Source organism: Dendropsophus ebraccatus, chromosome 6 (genome assembly GCF_027789765.1).
Source record: "Dendropsophus ebraccatus isolate aDenEbr1 chromosome 6, aDenEbr1.pat, whole genome shotgun sequence".
Lineage (NCBI taxonomy): Eukaryota > Metazoa > Chordata > Amphibia > Anura > Hylidae > Dendropsophus > Dendropsophus ebraccatus.
The window spans coordinates 13,563,452-13,584,638 of NC_091459.1; the positions used below are offsets into that span (position 1 = coordinate 13,563,452).

A 21,187-nucleotide genomic window follows, 5' to 3' on the forward strand; every position below is an offset into this window, starting at 1 on the left:
AGATTCTAAACACAGGAAGTCTCGTGTTTCCCAGGTCACCTGTGCTCACAGAGAAGACAGTCATGTGACTGATGGACACATTGAGCTGTGCCTCTTTGTACTGTCCAGAATCCCTGTGTTTAGTCTGTTTTTTGTTTTTTTGTTTTTTTTCAAGCAGCACAAGACAAAAAAAAGCTTCACGAGGCTGGACCTGGATTTTTGGTAAGTATGGCTTTGTTTTAAAGCATGATAACTAAAAAATAAAGAAATGAAAAATGTATATTGCAAACTTGCTTTATATCACATGTGACAGGGACAATTAAACAAAGAAAACGTAAAAAAAAAAAAAAAAGTATATTGTGAAACTAATCACAACCCCTGCTGTTTTTTTTGTTATGTTAATTGTGACAATGCCTCTTTATATTTAGAACTAGGATCAAAACTATAATATGGCCAGATAAAAATTCAATTGATAGCCATGTAGCCACGTAAGTTATATATCCATTAAGGGGTACTTCCAAGAAAACTAAATTCTGATCAATTGGTCTCAGAAATTTATACAGATTTATGTTACCCCTTAAAAAAAAAAAAAAAAAAAAACAACAACTCAAGTCTTTCAGTACTTATCAGCTGCTGTATGTCATGCAGGAAGTTGTGTATTCTTTCCAGTGCTCTCTGCTTCAACCTCTGTCAATGTCAGGAACTGTCCAGAGCAGGAAAGGTTTTCTATGGGGGATTGCTCCTGCTCTGAACAGTTCCTGACACTGAGAGAGGTAACAGCGAGACCACGGTGTCAGACTGAAAAGACTTTCTGACAGATATGCAGCATCTGAAAAATACCAGGAGGCTTGAGTTTTTCAAAAAGTAGTCATTTACAAATCTGTTCATGTGATAGAAATGGCTGGAGACCCTTGCTCTAGATTATTGTGTGGTAAAATAAACAAGAGCACAGCGCACAGAGGTATATTGTGGGCAATTAGCAGCTTTATGGGCACTGGGCATCTGTTAGAGATGAGCACAACTCAAAAAAGCTGGAGTCTAGAAATGAGTGAGCATGCTTGTCTGAGCTTGGTACTCGTTCGAGTATTAGGGTACTCGATGATGCTCGTTACTCGGAGGAGCATCTCACGATATTCGAGACAATGGCATCTTCCTCTTCCTGCATGTTTGGCGGCTTTTTCTCAGCCAATCATCATGCAGGAGAGGCTTTAGGAGCTCGCAGCATCATGTGGGAACCCTACATGTCGATAGCAGTGAATGGCTGGCCAGATCAGATGACCTGGGCATATAAAAATAAGGTCCCGCAGTACTCGATAAGCATAGGGAGAGAGCGCTGCTGTCAGGTAGAGTGTTAGGCAGGGAATTAGTGTGCAGTTAGGCAGGAATCCAACACAAAGAACCCAACAGTCCTTGTAAGGGCTTAAAATTTTTAAAACTTTTTTTTTTTTTTTGCTACTCTTGGCTGCTGGCTGGGACTTGTGGTGCAGCTGTCACTAGTCAATTTGTCATTGTTGCTGACATTCTCTTGGCTGGCTGGGATCTGTAGTTCAGCTATACCTATCCTCACTGTGCTGTGTACTGTGCAACGGGTGCCTTTGGGGGAAAAAAAAAAAAAAAACAGCACCAGTTACACACATAACATGTGCCTTGCCCATCTTGGTCTGGGTCAGCAAAATTTAATTGAGGGCCCCCACCCGGCTGTTGCCCAAAATTTGGCGTAATGTTGTGATTAGCCCTTCCCAAAAGGCGTCCATCCATGCTGCCCCTGCTGTTTCCTGTCAATTTCTGTCATGTTTAGTACTTGCTCATCTCTACTGGAGTCCGATCATTCAGCATTTGAATACCAGTGGCTGAAGAAGTTGGATGCAGCCCTAGGGAGGTCCTGGAAAACATGGATACAACATATGGTCTACGGCTTTATTCATGTTTTCAAGGACTCCTTAGAGCTCCATCCAACTTCTTCAGTCACCAGTATTCCAATGCCAAACAATCTGTACAATATGAATCTGTTCCTAAAAAAGGAATCGGAATCCTTCTGTGTGCTGCTAGGTCTTAAGTATAATTTAGCCAAATATTTTTTTATGTACAGTAAATGGTTCGAAAAGATAGACTGCATTATGGATTTTGACCATGAATTCAATTAGAATTTTTTTTTTTTTTTTTGGCTCGCCGTTGTTGTGACCAGCATCTGCTGTCTGAATAAACACACTAATCTCACCTGCAAAGTCAATCATTTTATTTATCACTCTATTTTCCTGGTTGACCTTATTCTCTGTTCACTTTCCACTGGGCTGATTTCAATTTGGTTTCACAGCAGTGTGAAACATTTACTAAAGGATGGAAAATAATTACAGGGGGATGAGAAATCCTACTTAACAATGACCCGGGCTTACACTTAGCATGCATTTGCCTCAAGAGAAGACACATTGAGAAATCTTTTTTGCATCATTGTCATCCCAAATGTAATAAGGATTAATATCATTATAAAGTAGCTAATAATTCTAACGCATGGCAAAGGCACATATTTCAACAATATTCTTCTAATTTTTTTTTTTCAATAGTCCAGAATTTGTTTTGGAATCGTATAATTTTCCTATTACAGACCTATATTTCAACCATATAAGATAATGGGATTCTGTCAACATATTTGGTGGACTGCGCAAGATGAACGTTATATTAAAGGGGTAGTTCACCAGTTTTCTCTTTTTTTTTTTTTTTTTTTTTTTTTTTTCCCAAATGAACTGGTGCTAGAAAGTGGCAGAGATTTGTAAAATCTCAAATCTTCCTGTAATTATCAGCTGTTGTATGTCCTGCAGGACGTGGTGTATTCTTTCCAGTGCTCTCTGCTGCCACAAGTGCCCATGCCAGGAACTGCCCCAAAATCCTATAGAAAACCTTGATCCCGAAATGGTCAAAACGGTCTCCCTTTTTTCTACATTGTCTTATTTAGGGGTAATTCTTATTTAGTAATAGAAAATATATCTGCACACTGAATATTTAACTGCATATTTTTGTTTGTTTTCTTTCTCAAATGCAGTCTTGAAGGGGTACTTTTTCTTTCAAATAAACAAAGTTATATAGATTTGTAATTTACTTGTATTTAAAAAATCTCAAGTCTTTCCATACTTATCAGCTGCTGTATGTCCTGCAGGAAATGTTGTTTTTTTTTTCTTCACTTCCCTCTTCTGCCACCCCTATCCATGACTGGAACTGTCAAGAACAGGAGAGAGTTTCTACTGCTCTGGACAATTTCTGTCTTGGACAGAGATGTCAGTAGAGAGCACTGTGTCAGACTAAAAAGAAAACACAATTTCCTGCAGAACATATAGCAGCTGATAAGTGCTGGAAGACTTGAGATTTTTTAAACAGAAGTAAATTACAAATCTATATAACTTTCTGTAACCGGTTGATTTGAAAAAAGAGGGGGTGCCCCTTTAAACCCCCCCACCCCCAACAGGTTATGTTTTTAGTATTTCCTTAAAATTTCACAGTATTCTAATTATGGTTGGTGCATTAGGCATCAGCATAATTTTCTGTATGTAATAACATAAAATGCTGTCCTGTTGGTGGACCACTGGTCGGACAGGCCAGTAAATAGCCCCAAGCCCAGTTTTGTTTAGCTAAAAGCTTGAGTGGAAAATACTCCACTCCATTGTGACTTTAAAAAAATGTCAAACCACTGGACTTGGATTCTTTCCAAGAGATTCATTTTACATATGCTTGTTAGATGATGATGTGTTTTGCAATGCCTATGTATAACGAATGCAAATAGTGTATTATTGTGCTACTCCTAGGCATGACAAACAGAAATCACTTCATAGGTCAAATGGTGAGCCCTTTGATTCTATTGCTGCTACAGTGCATTACTGGACTATGCAGTCTGTGAAAAGCTAAAGTATCCTAATATTCACATACAATAAGGGATAAGGAAAAATACCACGTTAGGCTAAGTCTCCACTATGGGATCATAGCAGGAAAAGGGGTTGTCCATCCACATCTTTTACTTTCAAATCAACTGGTTTCAAAAGTTATACAGATTTGTGATTTACTTTTATTTTAAAATCTCCAGTGTTTCAGTACTTATCAGCTGCTGTATGTCCTGCAGGACTGCAGTCCTGCAGTCTAGCACATTGCTCTCTGCTGCCACCTCTGTCCATGTCAGGAACTGTCCAAAGCAGGAGAGGTTCTCCATGGGGATTTGCTACAACTCTGGACAGTTCCTGACATGGACAGAGGTGGCAGCAGAGAGCACTGTGTCAGACTGGAAACAATACACCACATCCTGCAGGCTTACTAAACGGGCAACGTGGTACAAAGTCAGGTAACAATTGGATAGTCAAAGGTCAGGCAGAAGGTCAGATAACAAGTCAAACAAGCAGAGGGATTAGGAATGGGGATTGCAGGAATAGACAGGGGGAGCTGGGATCAGGGTGTAAACCTTAATAGCCAGTGCTGAGAGACTGGCTCAGCTTTCTTTCAAGAGCCCGGTCCGGATCCCCATTGGATCAGCGCTCTGATCCTCAGGGTCCCAGACAGGCAGAGGAAAACGTCAATCAAACAGGCTTGCTCAGCTGCGGCAATGAGGACTAGCAGAGCTCAGTGTAACTCTTGCATTGCCGGAAGCTGAAAAGCAATCGGGTGTGTCACACAAAAGCAAAAACCAGGCCCAGTTCCCACCAGGCTACTGCACATTCCTGACAGCTATACAAGTGATGGGGGTAACAAACAGGAACAATACAAGATCAAAACACATTACATTAAGGCAAATGGCAGACTGGTACATGGGGGAAGAGGGCCCTGCCTGCAATCTATAAGGTACTTACAGTACCAATGATGATCGGTGTCCCACGGAGCAGTTTTGTTCCGGTCCCACAGCGCTGCTTGGATCCCACTGGCGCCCAAGCGGCCTCTTCAGGTCCAGGTCTGCATCTCAGGAGGCCGAAAGTCAAGGCCTCCAATGTACCTCTATGAGAGAGCTCTCAGAGATGCACTGGAGACCCTAACTTCCGGCTTTCAATAGACCTGTAGAAAGAAAAGGGGTCAGAAGAGCGGCCAGTAGGATTAGAGCAGCACCACATGACTGGAACGAAGCCACCCCGCGGGACACTGATCATCATGGGTGCATATATGTGGCAGCCATAATTCTTGCTTCTCAGTACTTGCAGTTAGTATACATTTTAAGCACACTATCTGGATATGGATTTAGAAATGAAATTCATACATAGCTATTCATAACAAGTGAAATGGTAATCTAGGGAAAAAAATGTTTTATGGTTTCTAGTCATTAAATACTAGATCCTTTCTTATTTAGGTGTACATCTATGGCAGAATAATAAATTACAACCCATGAGGGCAAAGAAAAACTCTATACTGCATATTTTCCTTTAAACAGAAAGGCAACTTTTATCTTTTATTTTGCGTGTAGCTGAGCAATCACTTTTATATCTCTATTGCTGTGCAGTTGATTGAAACAAAATTGCAGTACAGACTGCAATTTTAAGTCCCAATGGAAATTTTTTAACAGAAGAATTTGGAAGACATAGGAAGAAGAAGTGTTTATTCTGAGCTTTAACTACTGCGATTGAGCACACCAGGTGAATATTCCCACTATAAAATACAAGAAAGGGAAAAGACAAAAAAAAGAAGCCTACACTAGATGGAGTATGTAGCAGATGAAACAGCCCCTTAAGGTTTACACACTCCTAGTGCAGAATTTAGATACAGAAGTTTAGTGTAATTGTTACGTTTTTTTTTTTTGTCACCATAGAAATGTAAAAAAAAAAATTCTCAGTGTCTGTGGGTGATGCTTGCTATGTGTCACTCCTAAAGATAATCATTAATTTTATGTACTGTGATAAAACAAGCTTATATTGGGTGTTGTTGAGTTTTAGAACAGACAAAACTTAGAAACTGTTTCCTGTTTTTAAAACAACATTGGCTCCAAAAGACCCAAGAGTGAGACATACTAACCAGCAGGGCCGGACTGGCCATCTGGCAGTTTGGGCACATACCAGAGAGGCCGCTGTGCTAAGTGAGCCGGTCTTCTCTTCCTCTACACAACCTCCCTGCTCTTTACAGCATAGTAAATCACTGGCTGTAGAAGGCTGGGTAGTGCAATCAGAACGGTGCAGGGGAAGAGCAATTGTCTCCCTGTATGCAGCCACTGATATTTTCCTCTACAGTTCTCCAGCAGGCCCCACCTCCTCAGGGGGGAGAGTCACAGAAGGGGGGGGGGGGGGTGTTAAGAGAAACCATGGCACTTAACAGCCTGGGTCTTAAGAGGTTAACAAAGGGACAAGGCTTAATTGAGGGGTTGGGCTCAGGCAGAGCTTAGATGGGGGTTAAAGGGGCTAATTGCCAGATAACCCCTTTAAATATGCTTCACATAAACCAGACAACAAGTGGGCCTCTGTACCCTCCAATTCCAGAGCTGAATCTGAGTCCCAGTTCAGCCCTGCTAACTAGTGAATGAGATTTTTTGTTTGTTTTTTGCATGTACCTGCAATATTGTTCAAGGCATAAAAACATTAGATGCACATAGGTACACTGAACTGTTTTTATGACATTTACATGTTTGCAATGGGCACCCACATCAGAATAGTCATTATCTGGACTGGGCCAAACTATGTTTCTGTTATTAAAAAAAAAAAAAAACTGCAACATGATTAACATCACTGATCTTAAAAAAAAAAAAAAAAAGGAATGTCTATAGTAGAACCTGAATGATCAAATTGTTCACATATAACCGCTGCTATCAATAACGTTTGACATGTCTGATGACAATTTATAGCAGGCATGAGCAGCCTCAGATGTACCTGAAGAGGTGAGTGCCTCTTGGTAAATCCAACTGAAGAGTACAATATTGGGGTTTATTTAATACTGGCTTATTAAACGTCATAATAAGTACCCCCAAAATGTAAAAAAAATAATAATAATGACAACGATACTATTTGTTTAAAGCTGGTGGATGGAACCGATCTATCACACAGCAACACAGCTTCCATTCTAAACCATTAACTTGACACTACAGTGACCACACCGTCTCTTGATTAGTAAAAATACTAATGGTCCAACGTGTTTATTTATTGTTTTTTTGTTTTTAACATTTCTTTGTTTTCATACTTTCTTTGAAAAGTAATGTACAGGAGGTACTGTAATTCTTTGTTAGAGTACTTTATTACTTATGACATGATGATTTGCTCATGGTTTGGCTTTTTTAGGTGGCTATTTGTGATATCCCATCTGTACTGTATTATTTACTTTTACTGTATGATGTAATTTGTTACTAAACTTTCCTTCTTCTTTTTTCATCAGCTGTCCCTCGTACAAGTGACACTCAGTGCAGCTCGGTTCCCGAGCCCAGATATGGTAGAAGGATTGGATCTGATTTTTCTGCAGGTTCTGTAGTTCGATTCGAATGCAACCCTGGATATTTGCTTCAAGGTTCTAAAGCTATTCTTTGCCAGAGAGTACCCAATGCATTAGCACAATGGAACGATACAGTGCCAAGCTGTTTGGGTAAAGTCATTCTTTTCTCTTTAGATGTACAAGCAATTGTGGACTGTATTAATTTGCTTTGTTTAGTTTTCATTTTGGGCACAATTTCACATAAGTGAGCTATTTCAATAGCCCATTATAGTCATTGTCTATTAGACCGGCATGAATCTGCATAAGGAATATTGTATGGTAAAATGATCTTTAAGTAGCACAGATTGGTCAGAGTATGATAAGAATATGAGTGAGTACTGTATGTTAAGCTCTGACTGTAAAAAATCTTCAGATGATGTACAAATCAATTCAATGTACTCTAGTCTGCAAGCCTTTTATCTGTACTGTTAAATAGATAACGTAACGAAGCTGTCTCAGAGAAGAATGTCAATGTTTTCTTTTCATAATGAAAGCCACCTTTGAAAATGACTGTCTTATCTGGAGTATTCAGTGGACACATTTTAATAAAGGCGGATGAATCCTGATTGATTTTTTTTATTTTTATTATTATTAAGCCCCATGTGCAAGTAAAGGGGCCTCAGGGATGACGGGAGGCAAGGGCTTGAGAACTTTATGGCTTCAATAGGCAAACCTTTGAACACGAAAGGAAGACGTTGGTAAAATGTTACAACTTATAAGAAAAGAGAAACAACTGTCATAAATAGTTTGCACTAAATTTGTTTTTATTCAACAAAATAATAGAATGATCACAAATTTTACATTTATTGACCTTGGCTATTTTCTGGTATTATATTCAATGGTGTATGAAAAAAGCTACTTTGCACTACTCTGAGATTAGTGAGAAAGCAATTGCAGTGGTGCTCAGTGGTAAAAGTTAGTCCATATCAACAAACAACATATAGACGAGAAAGATCATGGCACCCACCTGCTGGCTTGTTCTTTATTATTGTAGAGACATACAGGAAACAAAGTGGGTGCGGAGTAAGAATGTCACAGAGCATCTCAGCAACGGACATTTTGTGCCTAACACTCTTCTTCCGGCTGTGAGACCTTAGAGCCGGAAGAAGTGTGTTACGCATGAAACTGCTCCCGCTTACTCACTCTCACACTTTGTTTCCAGTTTGTATCTACAATAAAGAATTAAGAAGAGGCCAGCAGGTGAGTGCCATGATCTTTCATGTCAATATATTGTTTCCTCTTATTATGATGCCCCCCATCTTTGACTTCTTTATTTATTTTTATGTACAGTATATATTTTTTAGATTCAAGCTACTATAACAGGTGTCTCAGAGCATGAAAAGACATTATGGAAAATGTGTTGATGTAATTATGGCAGTCCAGAACTCCTGACAGCATTTCTGCTATAAATGTTAAATGTGATGTTCTACAATTTACTTTTATTTTTCTGCATTTAAAAGTGACAGTGCAGAACTTTTAATGTGTCATAGAGATACAGCAAAAGTTTTTACCAGTCAGGGTCTAAGTGTTCAGGCCAAGACTGATCTGGTGAACAAGCTGGGAAACGTCCGTGCTTAGCATGCCCGCTGCTGGCTCTGAGTTCACGACGGCAATGTATTTCATGCATAAAGTATAAAATCTTGCTGACTTAGATGCAGAGCATAATTCTGCAAATGGCAATGTACATTACTCCCTTCCTGTGTTCCTGATCGGTTGAGGTCTGAAAAAAAAAAAGGATCCTGACCAATAGAACCTTTTAATGTGTCTTTTGTAACCTGTCGAAAAGTTTTTTCTTTCTTTTTTTGTGACAAGTGTACTTTAAAGGAGAAGTGCCACAGAAGTACAAAAACAGCAGGCAGACTGGTGGAGACAGGAAAATATTAAACAACTAAATTCACTAATCCTCGTGCCTCTGATGCGCCACTTCCAGATCCCGTGCACATCAGCCGGCTGTCATCTTCAGCTGGAAACAGGGTATGTCACATACCTGGCTTCTCCAGCTGAAAGGTAATGGCCTAGCTGAGCGATTGCCGCTCAAACAGTCAGTGACTGGGGTGGTGTGACTGATTGGTTAGATGGGCATCACACAACTGGGAACATGATGTTGCAGCTAGCAGAGCTGCAAGTCACCGGCTGATGTGAACGGGACCCAGGAGCAGCACATCGGAGGCATGATGACCAGTGAGTTCAGTTTATTATTTTCCTGTCCCTACCAGCCTGCCTTCAGTTTTTGTACTTAAGTGGGACTTCTCTTTTAAGGTACAAATAGATTCTTTTGTCTCTTCGGGTTCTTTTGTCTCTTCTATTGTTATTTTCATGCATAAGTCAAGACCTCCCCAAGTGGTGGATGTTCACTCAACTACTATTGCTGTCGTTTAACATGACCTATAACACCAAACCAAACAATTATCGTCCGGAATGGCTGGTAACTGGCCAAGTACGGCCAATAATCGCTTGGTGTAAGAGAGCCCTAATCCCTCACACCAACCAGCTTTCTGCCTTTGATGAAGGTACCTACACTTAAATGACTAATGGAATAACATTCCCACCAACATTTCTCTGCAGAGAAGGTGGGGAAAGTAGTACAACCAAACAAGAGATTCTGCATTTTTAAAAACATTTACACATGATGGCACAGCAATAATTTAAGATGATAAGAAATGTGGCATAACATTTCTGAACTTAAGAGGAGGAGTAATCAGAACAATAATTGATGCATTCAGAAGGCTTATGGAGTATATGTCTGCCTTGCTTTGGTTTGCTTCTTAAAGGGGTTATCCAGCGCTACAAAAACATGGCCACTTTCCCCCTACAGTTTTCTCCAGTTTGGGTGGGGTTTTGAAACTCAGTTCTATTGAAGTAAATGGAGCTTAATTGCAAACCAAACCTGAACTGGGACAACAGTAGGGGGAAAAGTGGCCATGTTTTTGTAACGCTGGATAACCCCTTTAATGTTTTAGGTCATAAAGTTGTAATTTTTAAGTCCATTTACCTATAAGCCTTAGAAATAAAGTTCAATATCATGAGCTTTCCTGTAATTGATGTCAGACCCAAACTAATACATTTCTCAATACACTTACTTATTTGATTATGCTCCTTTCACCTTCCCTCCTCTGCTAGTCTGTTGGCATGTCATTATCAGCAAGAATGGAGAAACAGTACTTAATGTTACTGTTTCTGGGGTACTGTTATATTTAAAGAGAATTTGCCAACTTTATTTTATGCTCAGAGTATGAAGAGGACACTCTATGCCATACTCCCCAACTCAGTTCTGAAGGAGAGCACAGTCAAGAGTGGGGGAGGAAGGAGGCATGCATCCTATGACTCAGCACAGCCTCTTTATCACTGAGCATGATATATAGCTGACTGTCCTACTAAGACAATTATAATAAAGTATTCAAATAGGAGTGTCCATCGCTTCCATAGTGGTGATCTGCTTTTGGTTATATCAGCTCAATTTTATTTATTTTTTTTTTTACAGTGCCATGTAGTGGAAATTTTACAGAGAGAAGAGGAACAATATTATCGCCAGGTTTTCCTGAGACTTATGGAAATAGCTTAAATTGTGTTTGGAAAATTATAGTGGCTGAAGGTTCAGGAATTCAGGTAACTAAGAAACTGTTCATATTAGATCAGACTCATCACAAACAGAATGGTCGATGTGGTTATAAAGTTCCCCATCACATGAATTCAAAATTTGATACTAATCACTTTAAGGGCCCGATACTGGAAATAGTTGGGCAAAGACTAATCATGAGGGGGCAATTCTAGGAGGTCAATGAGGAACTAATGGTACTCATAAAAAAAAATGAAAGCTTTAAAGTGTACCTCTTATTCTTTGGACCAAAAATAGGTATTAAAATATATTATTTCCAGAGGTAAGACAGATAAAATAAGCCCCATATTGTGTACCTGCCTTAAATAGTTGCAAAGATTTTTCTGCCTACGTTCTTTCGCATAATTTACTGATTTACTTTGATCAGAAGGCAATGGGGGAGATTTATGTAACTGGTGTAAAGTAGAATTGCCTCAGTTGCCCCTAGCAACCAATCAGATTCCACTTTTCATTTTTCAAAGAATCTGTGAGGAAAGAAAAGTGGAATCTGATTGGTTGCCAGGGGCAACTGAGGCAATTCTACTTTACACCAGTTTGATAAATCTGGGCCAATGTGTCTTTCCAAAATACTCCTCCCTTTCATGCCAAGTTTACTCTTAGCCTTAAAGCTATGAGATGAGGGAGAAAAGATTTAATAGGCAGGAATTGTCAAGTGCTTTATATACCGTAGTATGACAACGCAGGAGAATGAGCGCACACAGGAAACTTTTTAGTAGCATTGTTGGGCAATAAGAGTGGTAAGACCCCTAATACCATTGGAGAGCAGTCACTGCTGACACCCCCATATTTATTACAATAATACTTACTTTGAGTAGAAGAGTCCTCAGAGTACCGGTACAGCTCATTCTTAAGATTCACTATACGCACTACAATAAGCTGAACGATCCTGCCTCCACCTTCAAGACTGTATCATCTCGGCAGTGACAGTCCACTTAGCCCATCACTGACTTAGAAAGGACAGGACAGTGAGTGAAGGTGGGATCGTTCACCTTGACCCAAAGATGAAATCGAAGGACAGTGGGGTAGAGTGGAAAGTTAAGAATATGCGGTTTATTATGTTCTACCCAAGGGTATATAGTATATAGCAAAGTTGTGTAGAATCATGCTTTATATAGATACAAATAAAGTTGATTAACTTTACAAGTACTCATTGAAGAGAACTTAGGTGTCATTTAGCCAATCCCAGATCATCACCTTTGATTGCCTGACTATATAAATATTCAAGAATAGAGCAAAGAAGAGCTGTAATATTGATAGGGATTACACTTTATTTAACATATAGTGTAGGATTATTGCATAGGAATCTGTGTGAGTTTAAATGTAAAAGTGACATTTGGAATCACATCTTTTCATCTATCCTTCCATTTGCAGTACTTTGAGAGTAACCAAGTGACACATTCCCTTTTAAACTTTTATTGTATGTTATGCTCATCCTGTAATCTTCGTCCACTGGTAGGTCTTTATCACCACTATCAAGGACATGTGCAATAATTTATGCAATTTCTACTTTATTTGACAGATACAAGTTTTAAGTTTTGCAACAGAACATAACTGGGATTCCCTAGAGATTTACGATGGCTCAGATATGACTTCTCCACGACTTGGTAGTTTTTCTGGTAAATATTTTTAAATATGTTTGTATGCATTTTAGAATAAGTCTTATTTTAAAATGTAGAGTATGTCAATGTGCTTGTCATACTCCTCAAAAATATCAAAAATGGTACTCATAAATGTGAATTATTCATACGTAATAAGTAATTTATTCAAAAGTTCATGACAATAATTCTCTGATATACAGTATAAAGAATCAGGTAGACTTTACTTGCGCATAAAGACATCAATATTATCCATATACCCCAGTTGTGAGACTTGGCGACTTTTGTCAACTAGTATAAATAGATGAAAAAAAGACCTCAATCAGAAACAGAGTGGCTGTCTTGCTGGTGAAGGGCAACTGGAGTAACTGGAATGACAGCCCGCTTAATCAACTAGTGACTGACTGAAATGGGAAAGCGCAGTGGCCAGTGATTGGTTGAGCGGGCTGTCACTCTTGTCTGGAGAGTGGCAACCTGCTCAGCCAATCACTGGCTGCCACTGTTCCGTCTGTGATTGGCCGAGTGGGCTAGAGGCTGCACAGAAGAGGACACCAGGTAAGTATTGCACCAAAATAGCTAAATGATTGTTTAGCTGTTTTAGTGCAGTTGATTAAAAGAGAAGTTCGCCAATTTAAAAAAAAGACAGCTGGCAGGGGGAATGTAAAACTGGATCCTAACTTACCTCTCGCCATGCCCATTGTGATCATCTGGCTGAAGGGGATAATGTCACAACTCAGGGAAAAACGCCTGTCCTGGCTGATGGACAGCCTGCTCAGCCAAACGGGGCTCCAGGAGCGGCTATCCGGGGCTGAAGAGGCACGGAGAGAGGTGAGTTAATACTTTTTGTTACTTTTCCCCGTGGTCCTGCCTTTAAAAAAAAACAAAAAAAACCTGAGAGGCCAGATTTCTCCTTTTTGATCTTTTGATATATGCTTGACTAAGGGCTAATACTTATCATGAAGCCATGTGCTCAGGGCTTTATGGCTGTACCCATAGTCTTTATTGATTATTATTTTGGAGCCATAATTGTCCTTTGTACCACCATATGGTGTTTTGGTATGACACTGTATTATGATGGTATTACCAAAAGCAGTCATTCTAGATAATATATAGATAATACATCCATAATATAACACATGCTGGAACATGCCAAAATTTTCTTTAATGATAGGTTTAAAAGTACAGACAAACAGACATACAGTGGGGCCCTATAACTCTCTGTAAGGGGCCATATTAGACTGTGCCTTAAAAGTATTAGACTTGTCCTTAAAAGTATAGCTTTCTGGGATTTTATAAGTAAGTCGTTTTCTTTTGACAACATCAAAATGTATACCAAAAAGGAAAAACTACAAACTATTTTGTAATATCCTGTTCGTCTGTTGTTTGATTGATATCTCATCAAATTATTATCACACATCTGCCTGTTTTCAGCTTATTAAATGCACCCGTGCGTGAATGTGTATTGCTCTGTATAGTCTTGTAAAATAAGATTTACCACCCAGTCTCTTACTGCTCAGCTGCAGATGCCATGTGTGCTGTAGATTAATTTTCTTACACTAGTAAACAACCCATCATGTTGTTTTCTTAACCCTTGTTCTTTCTGTTATTTTGTGTCGGTATAGGAGTGCTTATTATCCTTCTTTATATTATCTTCTTTAACCCTTTCTCACTATATATATATATATATATATATATATATATATATATATATATCATGATATCCATTTTACATTTTCATCATTATCATTATGGCATAGATTTTATCATTAATATTTAGTACAAAATGACAGTGAAAGATGGTCTGAATGACAGGCATGACCTCATTCTGACCCACTGATCCCCCCCCCTTTTTTTTTCCTTTTAGTCTCCCCCCCCCCCCCCTTTCTTTCTTTTTTAAAATGGTTTTTTATATCTATTTGCAATTATCTTGCCTGACCTTTGTATACACTTAGTGATTGTGTGCTCATTGTGCTGGACATAGTGATATATTGTTTATCAAGTTAGACACTGTGTATCCCGTTTCCACTTTTAAACACATGTGATGTTTTCCATTTTAATTATGTCATGTGACCAATTTTTTTGGGGGGAGCTGCCCTTCCTATATTGGAAATATTTTACTTCGCAATCAGAGGTTGTGGTCAAACATATAAACCTGTTGTATTTTTTTGTATCCTTTGCACTTATGTTGTGATCTCAATAAAGAAGATTTTTTTTTATTGGTATCCTGGGAGCTGGACATTTTCTACATAACACTAAAAGATGGACCACTTTTATATATATATATATATATATATATATATATATATATATATATATATTATATATATATTTGCTTTTTAAATTCTCTCAATACACATACATCCTAATTGGGCCATACACATAAAATCCCAGGAAAAGATTGCATTGATTAGCCTTCATTGTCCCCTGACAATTCCCTATGTCTCATGTTGCTGGGAGAGTAGGGAGAATAAAAAAGAAGCAAACTGACCCAAAGTGTTCCCCCACGGTGCCCCTTTCCTGTCTGGTCCCCACTTTGGTCCTCTTCTTCCTGGGTCCTGTGGCATGCCATGCAGACAGAAACTTCCTTCCCAGTTCTTGAAGAGGACTGCAGCAGGGGCAGAGTTCTTGGGAAAATGGCTGCAGCAGGGGAGCCAGCTAGGTAAGTATGCTTCTGTGTTGCTTTCCCAGCAACATATCCATAAAACTCCTTTAAACCCAGGAAACATACATAAATCTTGATACAGTCAATCCCCAAAGATAATTTAAAATGTAAATGCAATATTTATGTCCATCAAGTGAAGCCAGTCATATGGGTTATGTAAGCTATTTTCCCTGCATTGCTTACTTAATGTATGTAAAGGAAAGAGCTGTCTCTGGGGCTGCAAATAGGTCTGAGCTATGCAATATTTCTTCTAAGTTGAATATAGTCTCTACATATGCTTGTATCCTTCATGCCATGGATGTCATAGATTTTTGTGTGGGCAGGATAGACAATATCGCATAAGCATCTGTTACAGACTATTTCCCCAGCGGTCTTTTCAGATTACATCTATTTTAAGAAAACCCACTAAGGATACCCTTTCTTTCATTGCACAGTGATGACAGTGAAATGATTAAAATTTTGATTTAAAATTCTGCTTTGAAAGTGGAAGCATACTAAGGTGCAGTATCACAACTGTTGCTTATGTACTTACTGAAGGGATTGTATTATAATGACTAACCTCATAGACCACTTATACCTTAGGCTGGGTTCACACACAGTATATTTCAGTCAGTATTGTGGTCCTCATATTGCAACCTCAACCAGGAGTGGATTGAAAACACAGAAAGGATCTGTTCACACAATGGTGAAATTGAGTGGATGGCCGCCATAGAACAGTAAATAACGGCCATTATTTCAATATAACAGCCGTCGTTTTAAAATAACAGCAAATATTTGCCATTAAATGACGGCCATCCACTCAATTTCAGCATTGTGTGAACAGAGCCTTTCTGTGCTTTCAATCCACTCCTGGTTTTGGTTGCAATATGAGGACCACAATACTGACTGAAATATACTGACTGAAATATATTCTGTGTGAACCCAGCCTCAAAGTGTATGCAATCAGTTGCAGATATTTGTTTTATTGCTTTACCGTGTCGAATATTAAAAAGAAGAAACATTTCAAATTGGTTAAAAATCTGCTACTTGAAATGAGCAAATTTTTGGTTTGGTGGGTTAAGCGAACTTTGCTAAGGGGACAGAGTCTGTCGATTGTAATCTATGTCCATGAGGCTTGCTGTAAAGCATGTCCCTCAATGCTGTTAAGAACAGCCCAGGCAAGATGGCAGCCCCCATAACAATGTACATAAAGTGAAATAGAAAAAAATATATATTTATAGTTAGAAAGTAGAAACAGAATTGAATAAAATATTTTTTTTATCTGACTGTAATCAGTAAAAGAAAATGTAGGTGACACATTCCCTTTAAGGTATGCTCCTTGCACTCAGCAGACCTTCATGTCTCTGCTCTGTTTTGTATAAAAATAGTTTTCTACTTTTAAGAGTTTTCTAATTTTCTTGCCTATTCTGTAATTTATTCATTCTTATCTACTGTTACTTTACTTTGCTGGACTAAAAAAGTATATTTTGTTGCTTTTTTTTAAGGGACCACTGTACCAGCTCTGCTAAACAGCACATCCAATCAGCTCTACTTGCATTTTCACACTGATATCAGTGTATCAGCTGCTGGATTTCACCTGGAATATAAAAGTAAGTTACCTTAGAAAATGGCATAAACTAATAATAATAAATAAAATTTCAAGGAATTGTAAAACATACCTTCGGACCGCAGAACCACCAGTTTATAGATTACTGGTTAACAGCCTGGAAGAAGACATTCAAGGTTTTTGCGTGGTGGAAGTAGGAGAGGTAAACATTTGAAAAGTTTTCTGCCGTTTCCCACTGTGATTGGTGACCATGTGCAATACCAAAGGAGCCCACTGATGGGGAATTTAAAAAGTAAGTGAAAAGTGCAGCCACTGTGAAATACACTTTGTCACAAGCTAGTGAGATGAAGCCAGTGACTGGGAAATATGTGAGCTAAAGTGGTGCTGTACAACAAGACCCAGCAGAAGGAGACATGGGACAAACTGATGAGCTGGTAAAGATATTGCTTTGGGAGCAGGAGCATAAGTGCAGTATCTTTCAGGATCCATTCACACATACAGGATCTGCAACAGATTTGATGTTCCAGTTTAATACTGTGTTCCATCATTTAGTTATATTGATATCTAAGAGGAGAGAAAGACAGGCATAGAAGCCTCCTTTATAGCTATTTTTCCCATGCTTCCCTCCTATCCATCTTTATCAACTGCCATCTGATATCTCGACCCCTACAAAACCTTTGTATGTGTATGAATGTGTATGCATATCTTTTTTTTTACCAATGTTTCCTGTAGTTACTGGATGTAGCTGCACAGCAATCACTGATATACAGTACTTTGCAAAGCCTGGTGGAGAACTGAAAAGAATGCTGTCCTAAAGTTGTAAAATAAGTGCCCGGGTTAAGGGCCTACAGATGTGTTTTTCTCCCCTTGTGCTGGACACTTAGTAATGCCTCTGGGCTAGAAGACTGTTTAGGAGAAGAAAGGGAGCTATCATAAAGTATAGGGGCACACTGGGGGCCATAATACATTGTAGGAGCAAAATGTAGGACCCAATTTCCAAATTTTTTGTTGTAAAGTACGTACATGGACGGTGCACTGAGATGTTGTATCTACGTTCCAGCTGGCTTGGGCCCAATTTCTTGATTCAACTGTAATTTAGGGGTGGGGTAAAGTGGAGTCCACCCTTTTATAGTTACACCCCTGTTTGGGAGTCATTGCTGGGTAGGTGTGGGCTATGGACATATAAGCCCACAATTGGAGTGACCAAGGATAGTGCCTAAAGCTTTTTTGTGGCCACCTGGTGCTATGGGATGTACCCTTACATGTGAAGAGCAATATGTAACATTTGTGTGAAATGTTCCCAGCCATATGTAGTAGAGCATTTGTCAAAAGTAGCGTAGCAGTCACAATGACCCATGGAGGCATAGGGCAGCATCCTTTGCTAAGTGTCTGGTGCTAACCCTCGAGTGTCATATAGGTGGGGTAGATTGTAAAAGGAGGTAGTCTTTAGTCTTTCAAACATACACAGCAGGATGGGTTACTGTGACTATCACTGTGGCACAATGTGACCTTTGTGGAGCCTCAGACCTGACCTGATATAAGTACCCTGATGTAAGTACTGATCAGAGCTTTGTCCTGCCACTCTATGAGAAAACTTGAATCATTTGTGGGATTCAGGAGGGGAGCCGCACTTACAAACATACATGGTCCAACTACAACTCATTACCACCTCATTTGAGATATATGTATCACAAATCCCAATTTTAATCATGTGCAGATGGCCTTAGAGTTCTCAACTTGGAAGTTTCGACCACTTCTTTATTAATAATATTTCATATTCTGTTTTAATTACCGATTGAGGTAATTCAGGCAAGTACATTGACTCATTTTTATTCACAAGCAAACTTTCGATGTTGCACCATTCCATTTATGCAATTAATTTCAGAAGGGTTTTATGATGATTAGTTCTTCTGCACCACTTTTTTATTCATTGTTAGTTTTCACTTACAACAGTGTCTGCCTAGGACAAGATTGTATGCTATTTATTTTTTTTACCTTTGAATTTATAGAAAATGCAAAATCCTTATTAAGACCGTGATGCGTACAGGCATTTTTCATTGTCACCATGTAATCTGCGGTAGTTCAGACTCTTGTCTTTTTATGGAAAACCTTTTTCAATGAATGAAAGAAAAGAGCTCAGAGTACCGTTACAGTATACAGACATCTAATTTGTGTAACAGATATATTTTTTTTTTCTCCAAAAAATTCCTTAAACTTTCCAGAGTGAATAGGGGTCTGTGCAATAACAGTATGATTAATGGGATGACAAAGGTCAAATTAACAAACCATTGTTATGTGCCATTGCAAAGCTATTTTTAAGGCTTGTAAAAGTGAATAAAATTCATTCTTTGAACTGTTCTGTTCTTTGCAAAGTAATCTTAACGAGTAATTTTAAAAAGAGAACATCTGCTGTTGCACAGAAGAAAAGAACACCGCTGTGTCTGCTGTCTGTAGACGCGGAAAAGGCCTTCGACCGTGTACACTGGGGCTTTCTTGGGGCATCTCTTGAGCAGATTGTTTTGGGGCCTGTTTTTAGGGAGAGGGTTATGGCGCTCTATTCCAGACCTTTGGCCCAGGTCCGAGTAAATGGATTCCTGTCTCGCCCCTTTTTAATTCGGAATGGGACGAGGCAGGGATGCCCTCTCTCACCACTTCTATACGCTATTGTTATGGAACATCTGGCAGTTGCTCTCAGGAATAGCCCCAGTGTGCACGGTCTAACAATAGGGTGGTCACAGGTTAAAAACGCATTGTGTGCGGATGACCTATTGATTTACGTTTCCCAACCACGGGTATCGATACCAAGTATTTTGAAGGAATTTTCCAGGTATGGAAACATGTCTAACTTCAAGGTTAATTTAGCAAAATCTGAAATATTAGATGTGTCTCTTCCAAATGGAGAGGGGGAGCATCTGGCATGGGTTTTCCCGTTTAAATGGAAGAAACACTCGATTGAATATCTAGGGATACAGATGGCTAAGGATTTACCTTCAATGTACAGGTTGAACTATGTACTGATTTTGGAGAAAACGGAGAGGGACTTGAGGAGGTATGCTGGAGGGTCTATATCGGGGTTTGGGAAGATTAATGTTCTAAAGATGGATGTTATGCCTCGCTTACTTTATTTGTTCCAGGCTCTACCTATTGATCCTCCAGCATCCTTCTTTAATAGATTGAAGAGTTTATTTAGCTCCTTTATTTGGGGAGGACGAGGTTATAGGATTAGCTTCCTGACATTGTCAAGGTCTAAAGATCGGGGAGGAGTGGGGCTCCCGGACCCAAAATTATATCATTCAGCGGCAGTGTTGCAGCGTGTCTTTGGCTGGCACTTTCATAGAGAGACAAAACAATGGGTGGGTTTAGAGGCCTCATTAGTTCACCCTCAGCTATACATATTACATTGTTTTGTTTTTTTCAGATAAGGTTTTTTACTTATGGGATAGACTCACAGAAAATAATGAAATTATCACGGTAAATGGACCTTTAACTTCACTTTTTCATAATCCCTCCTTTCCTCCAGCTCTACCAGAAAATAGGTTTATGGGTTGGGATAAGGAGGATGACACTAGATTTTATCACATACCACTACCTAGTTTAGATACTTGACGAGCACAGGTGCTGGGGGTGTTTATCTCCTGGTTTGCTTATAATCAATTATTTTCTTATGTCAACACTGAGGGCTAAACCCACTGCACTAGAAAAAATTTTTTTTACAAAAAGAAACTCCTACACATACACTTTCATTTTTTTTATTCTGTTTTATTAGAATCGGTTACGCGAGGTCAACCTCCCTATATTGGGTCCTGGGAAAGGGAGCTGCAGATTCCTATTGCTGAGGAGGAATGGGATAAAGCATTTGGTTTTTCCCATAGAATATCCACTGCTTGTATTGCTCAGGAGAGGAACTATAAGTTGCTCTCCAGGTGGTATAGGTGCCCTGCCTTATTACATTCAATTTATCCGGAGATACCTGAGGTTTGTTGGCGCTGTGGAGCAGGGAGGGGGACAATTCTTCATATTTGGTGGGATTGCCCAATAATCCGGTCATTCTGGAACAGGATCTTTGATGTGTCTGATAGGGTAATATGAAGTGTTATAGAAAGGTCCCCCAAAGTTGCCTTGCTGTCTATTATCCCTGGGTCTTGGCTCTCTATAAAGAAAGGGTTGTTGCGGCACTTTTTAGTAGCTGCTCGAACAGTCATTCCCAGGAGATGGAAAAACAAATATCCACCTACAATAGTAGAGTGGATCCATGAGGTTAATATAATCCAGAGGATGGAGGAATTAATGGCAGAAAGGGGGGAGGATGTAATGACACCCAGGGGATATGGGATCCATGGAACCAAATTTTGGGTTCACAATATATGCAGTCTCTGTTGGAT

General features: G+C 39.2%; 1 protein-coding gene across 1 annotated transcript in view; it reads left to right on the forward strand.

Annotated features, from left to right (window-relative positions):
- CSMD1 (CUB and Sushi multiple domains 1) overlaps positions 1-21,187 on the forward strand; it is a 946,348-nt gene that overhangs the window by 770,262 nt on the left and 154,899 nt on the right. Inside the window, exons 34-37 of the mRNA XM_069973446.1 lie at positions 7,294-7,497; positions 10,868-10,992; positions 12,522-12,618; positions 16,744-16,848. Of these exons, the coding sequence (XP_069829547.1) occupies positions 7,294-7,497; positions 10,868-10,992; positions 12,522-12,618; positions 16,744-16,848 (531 nt within the window). The remainder of the gene's footprint in view (positions 1-7,293; positions 7,498-10,867; positions 10,993-12,521; positions 12,619-16,743; positions 16,849-21,187) is intronic.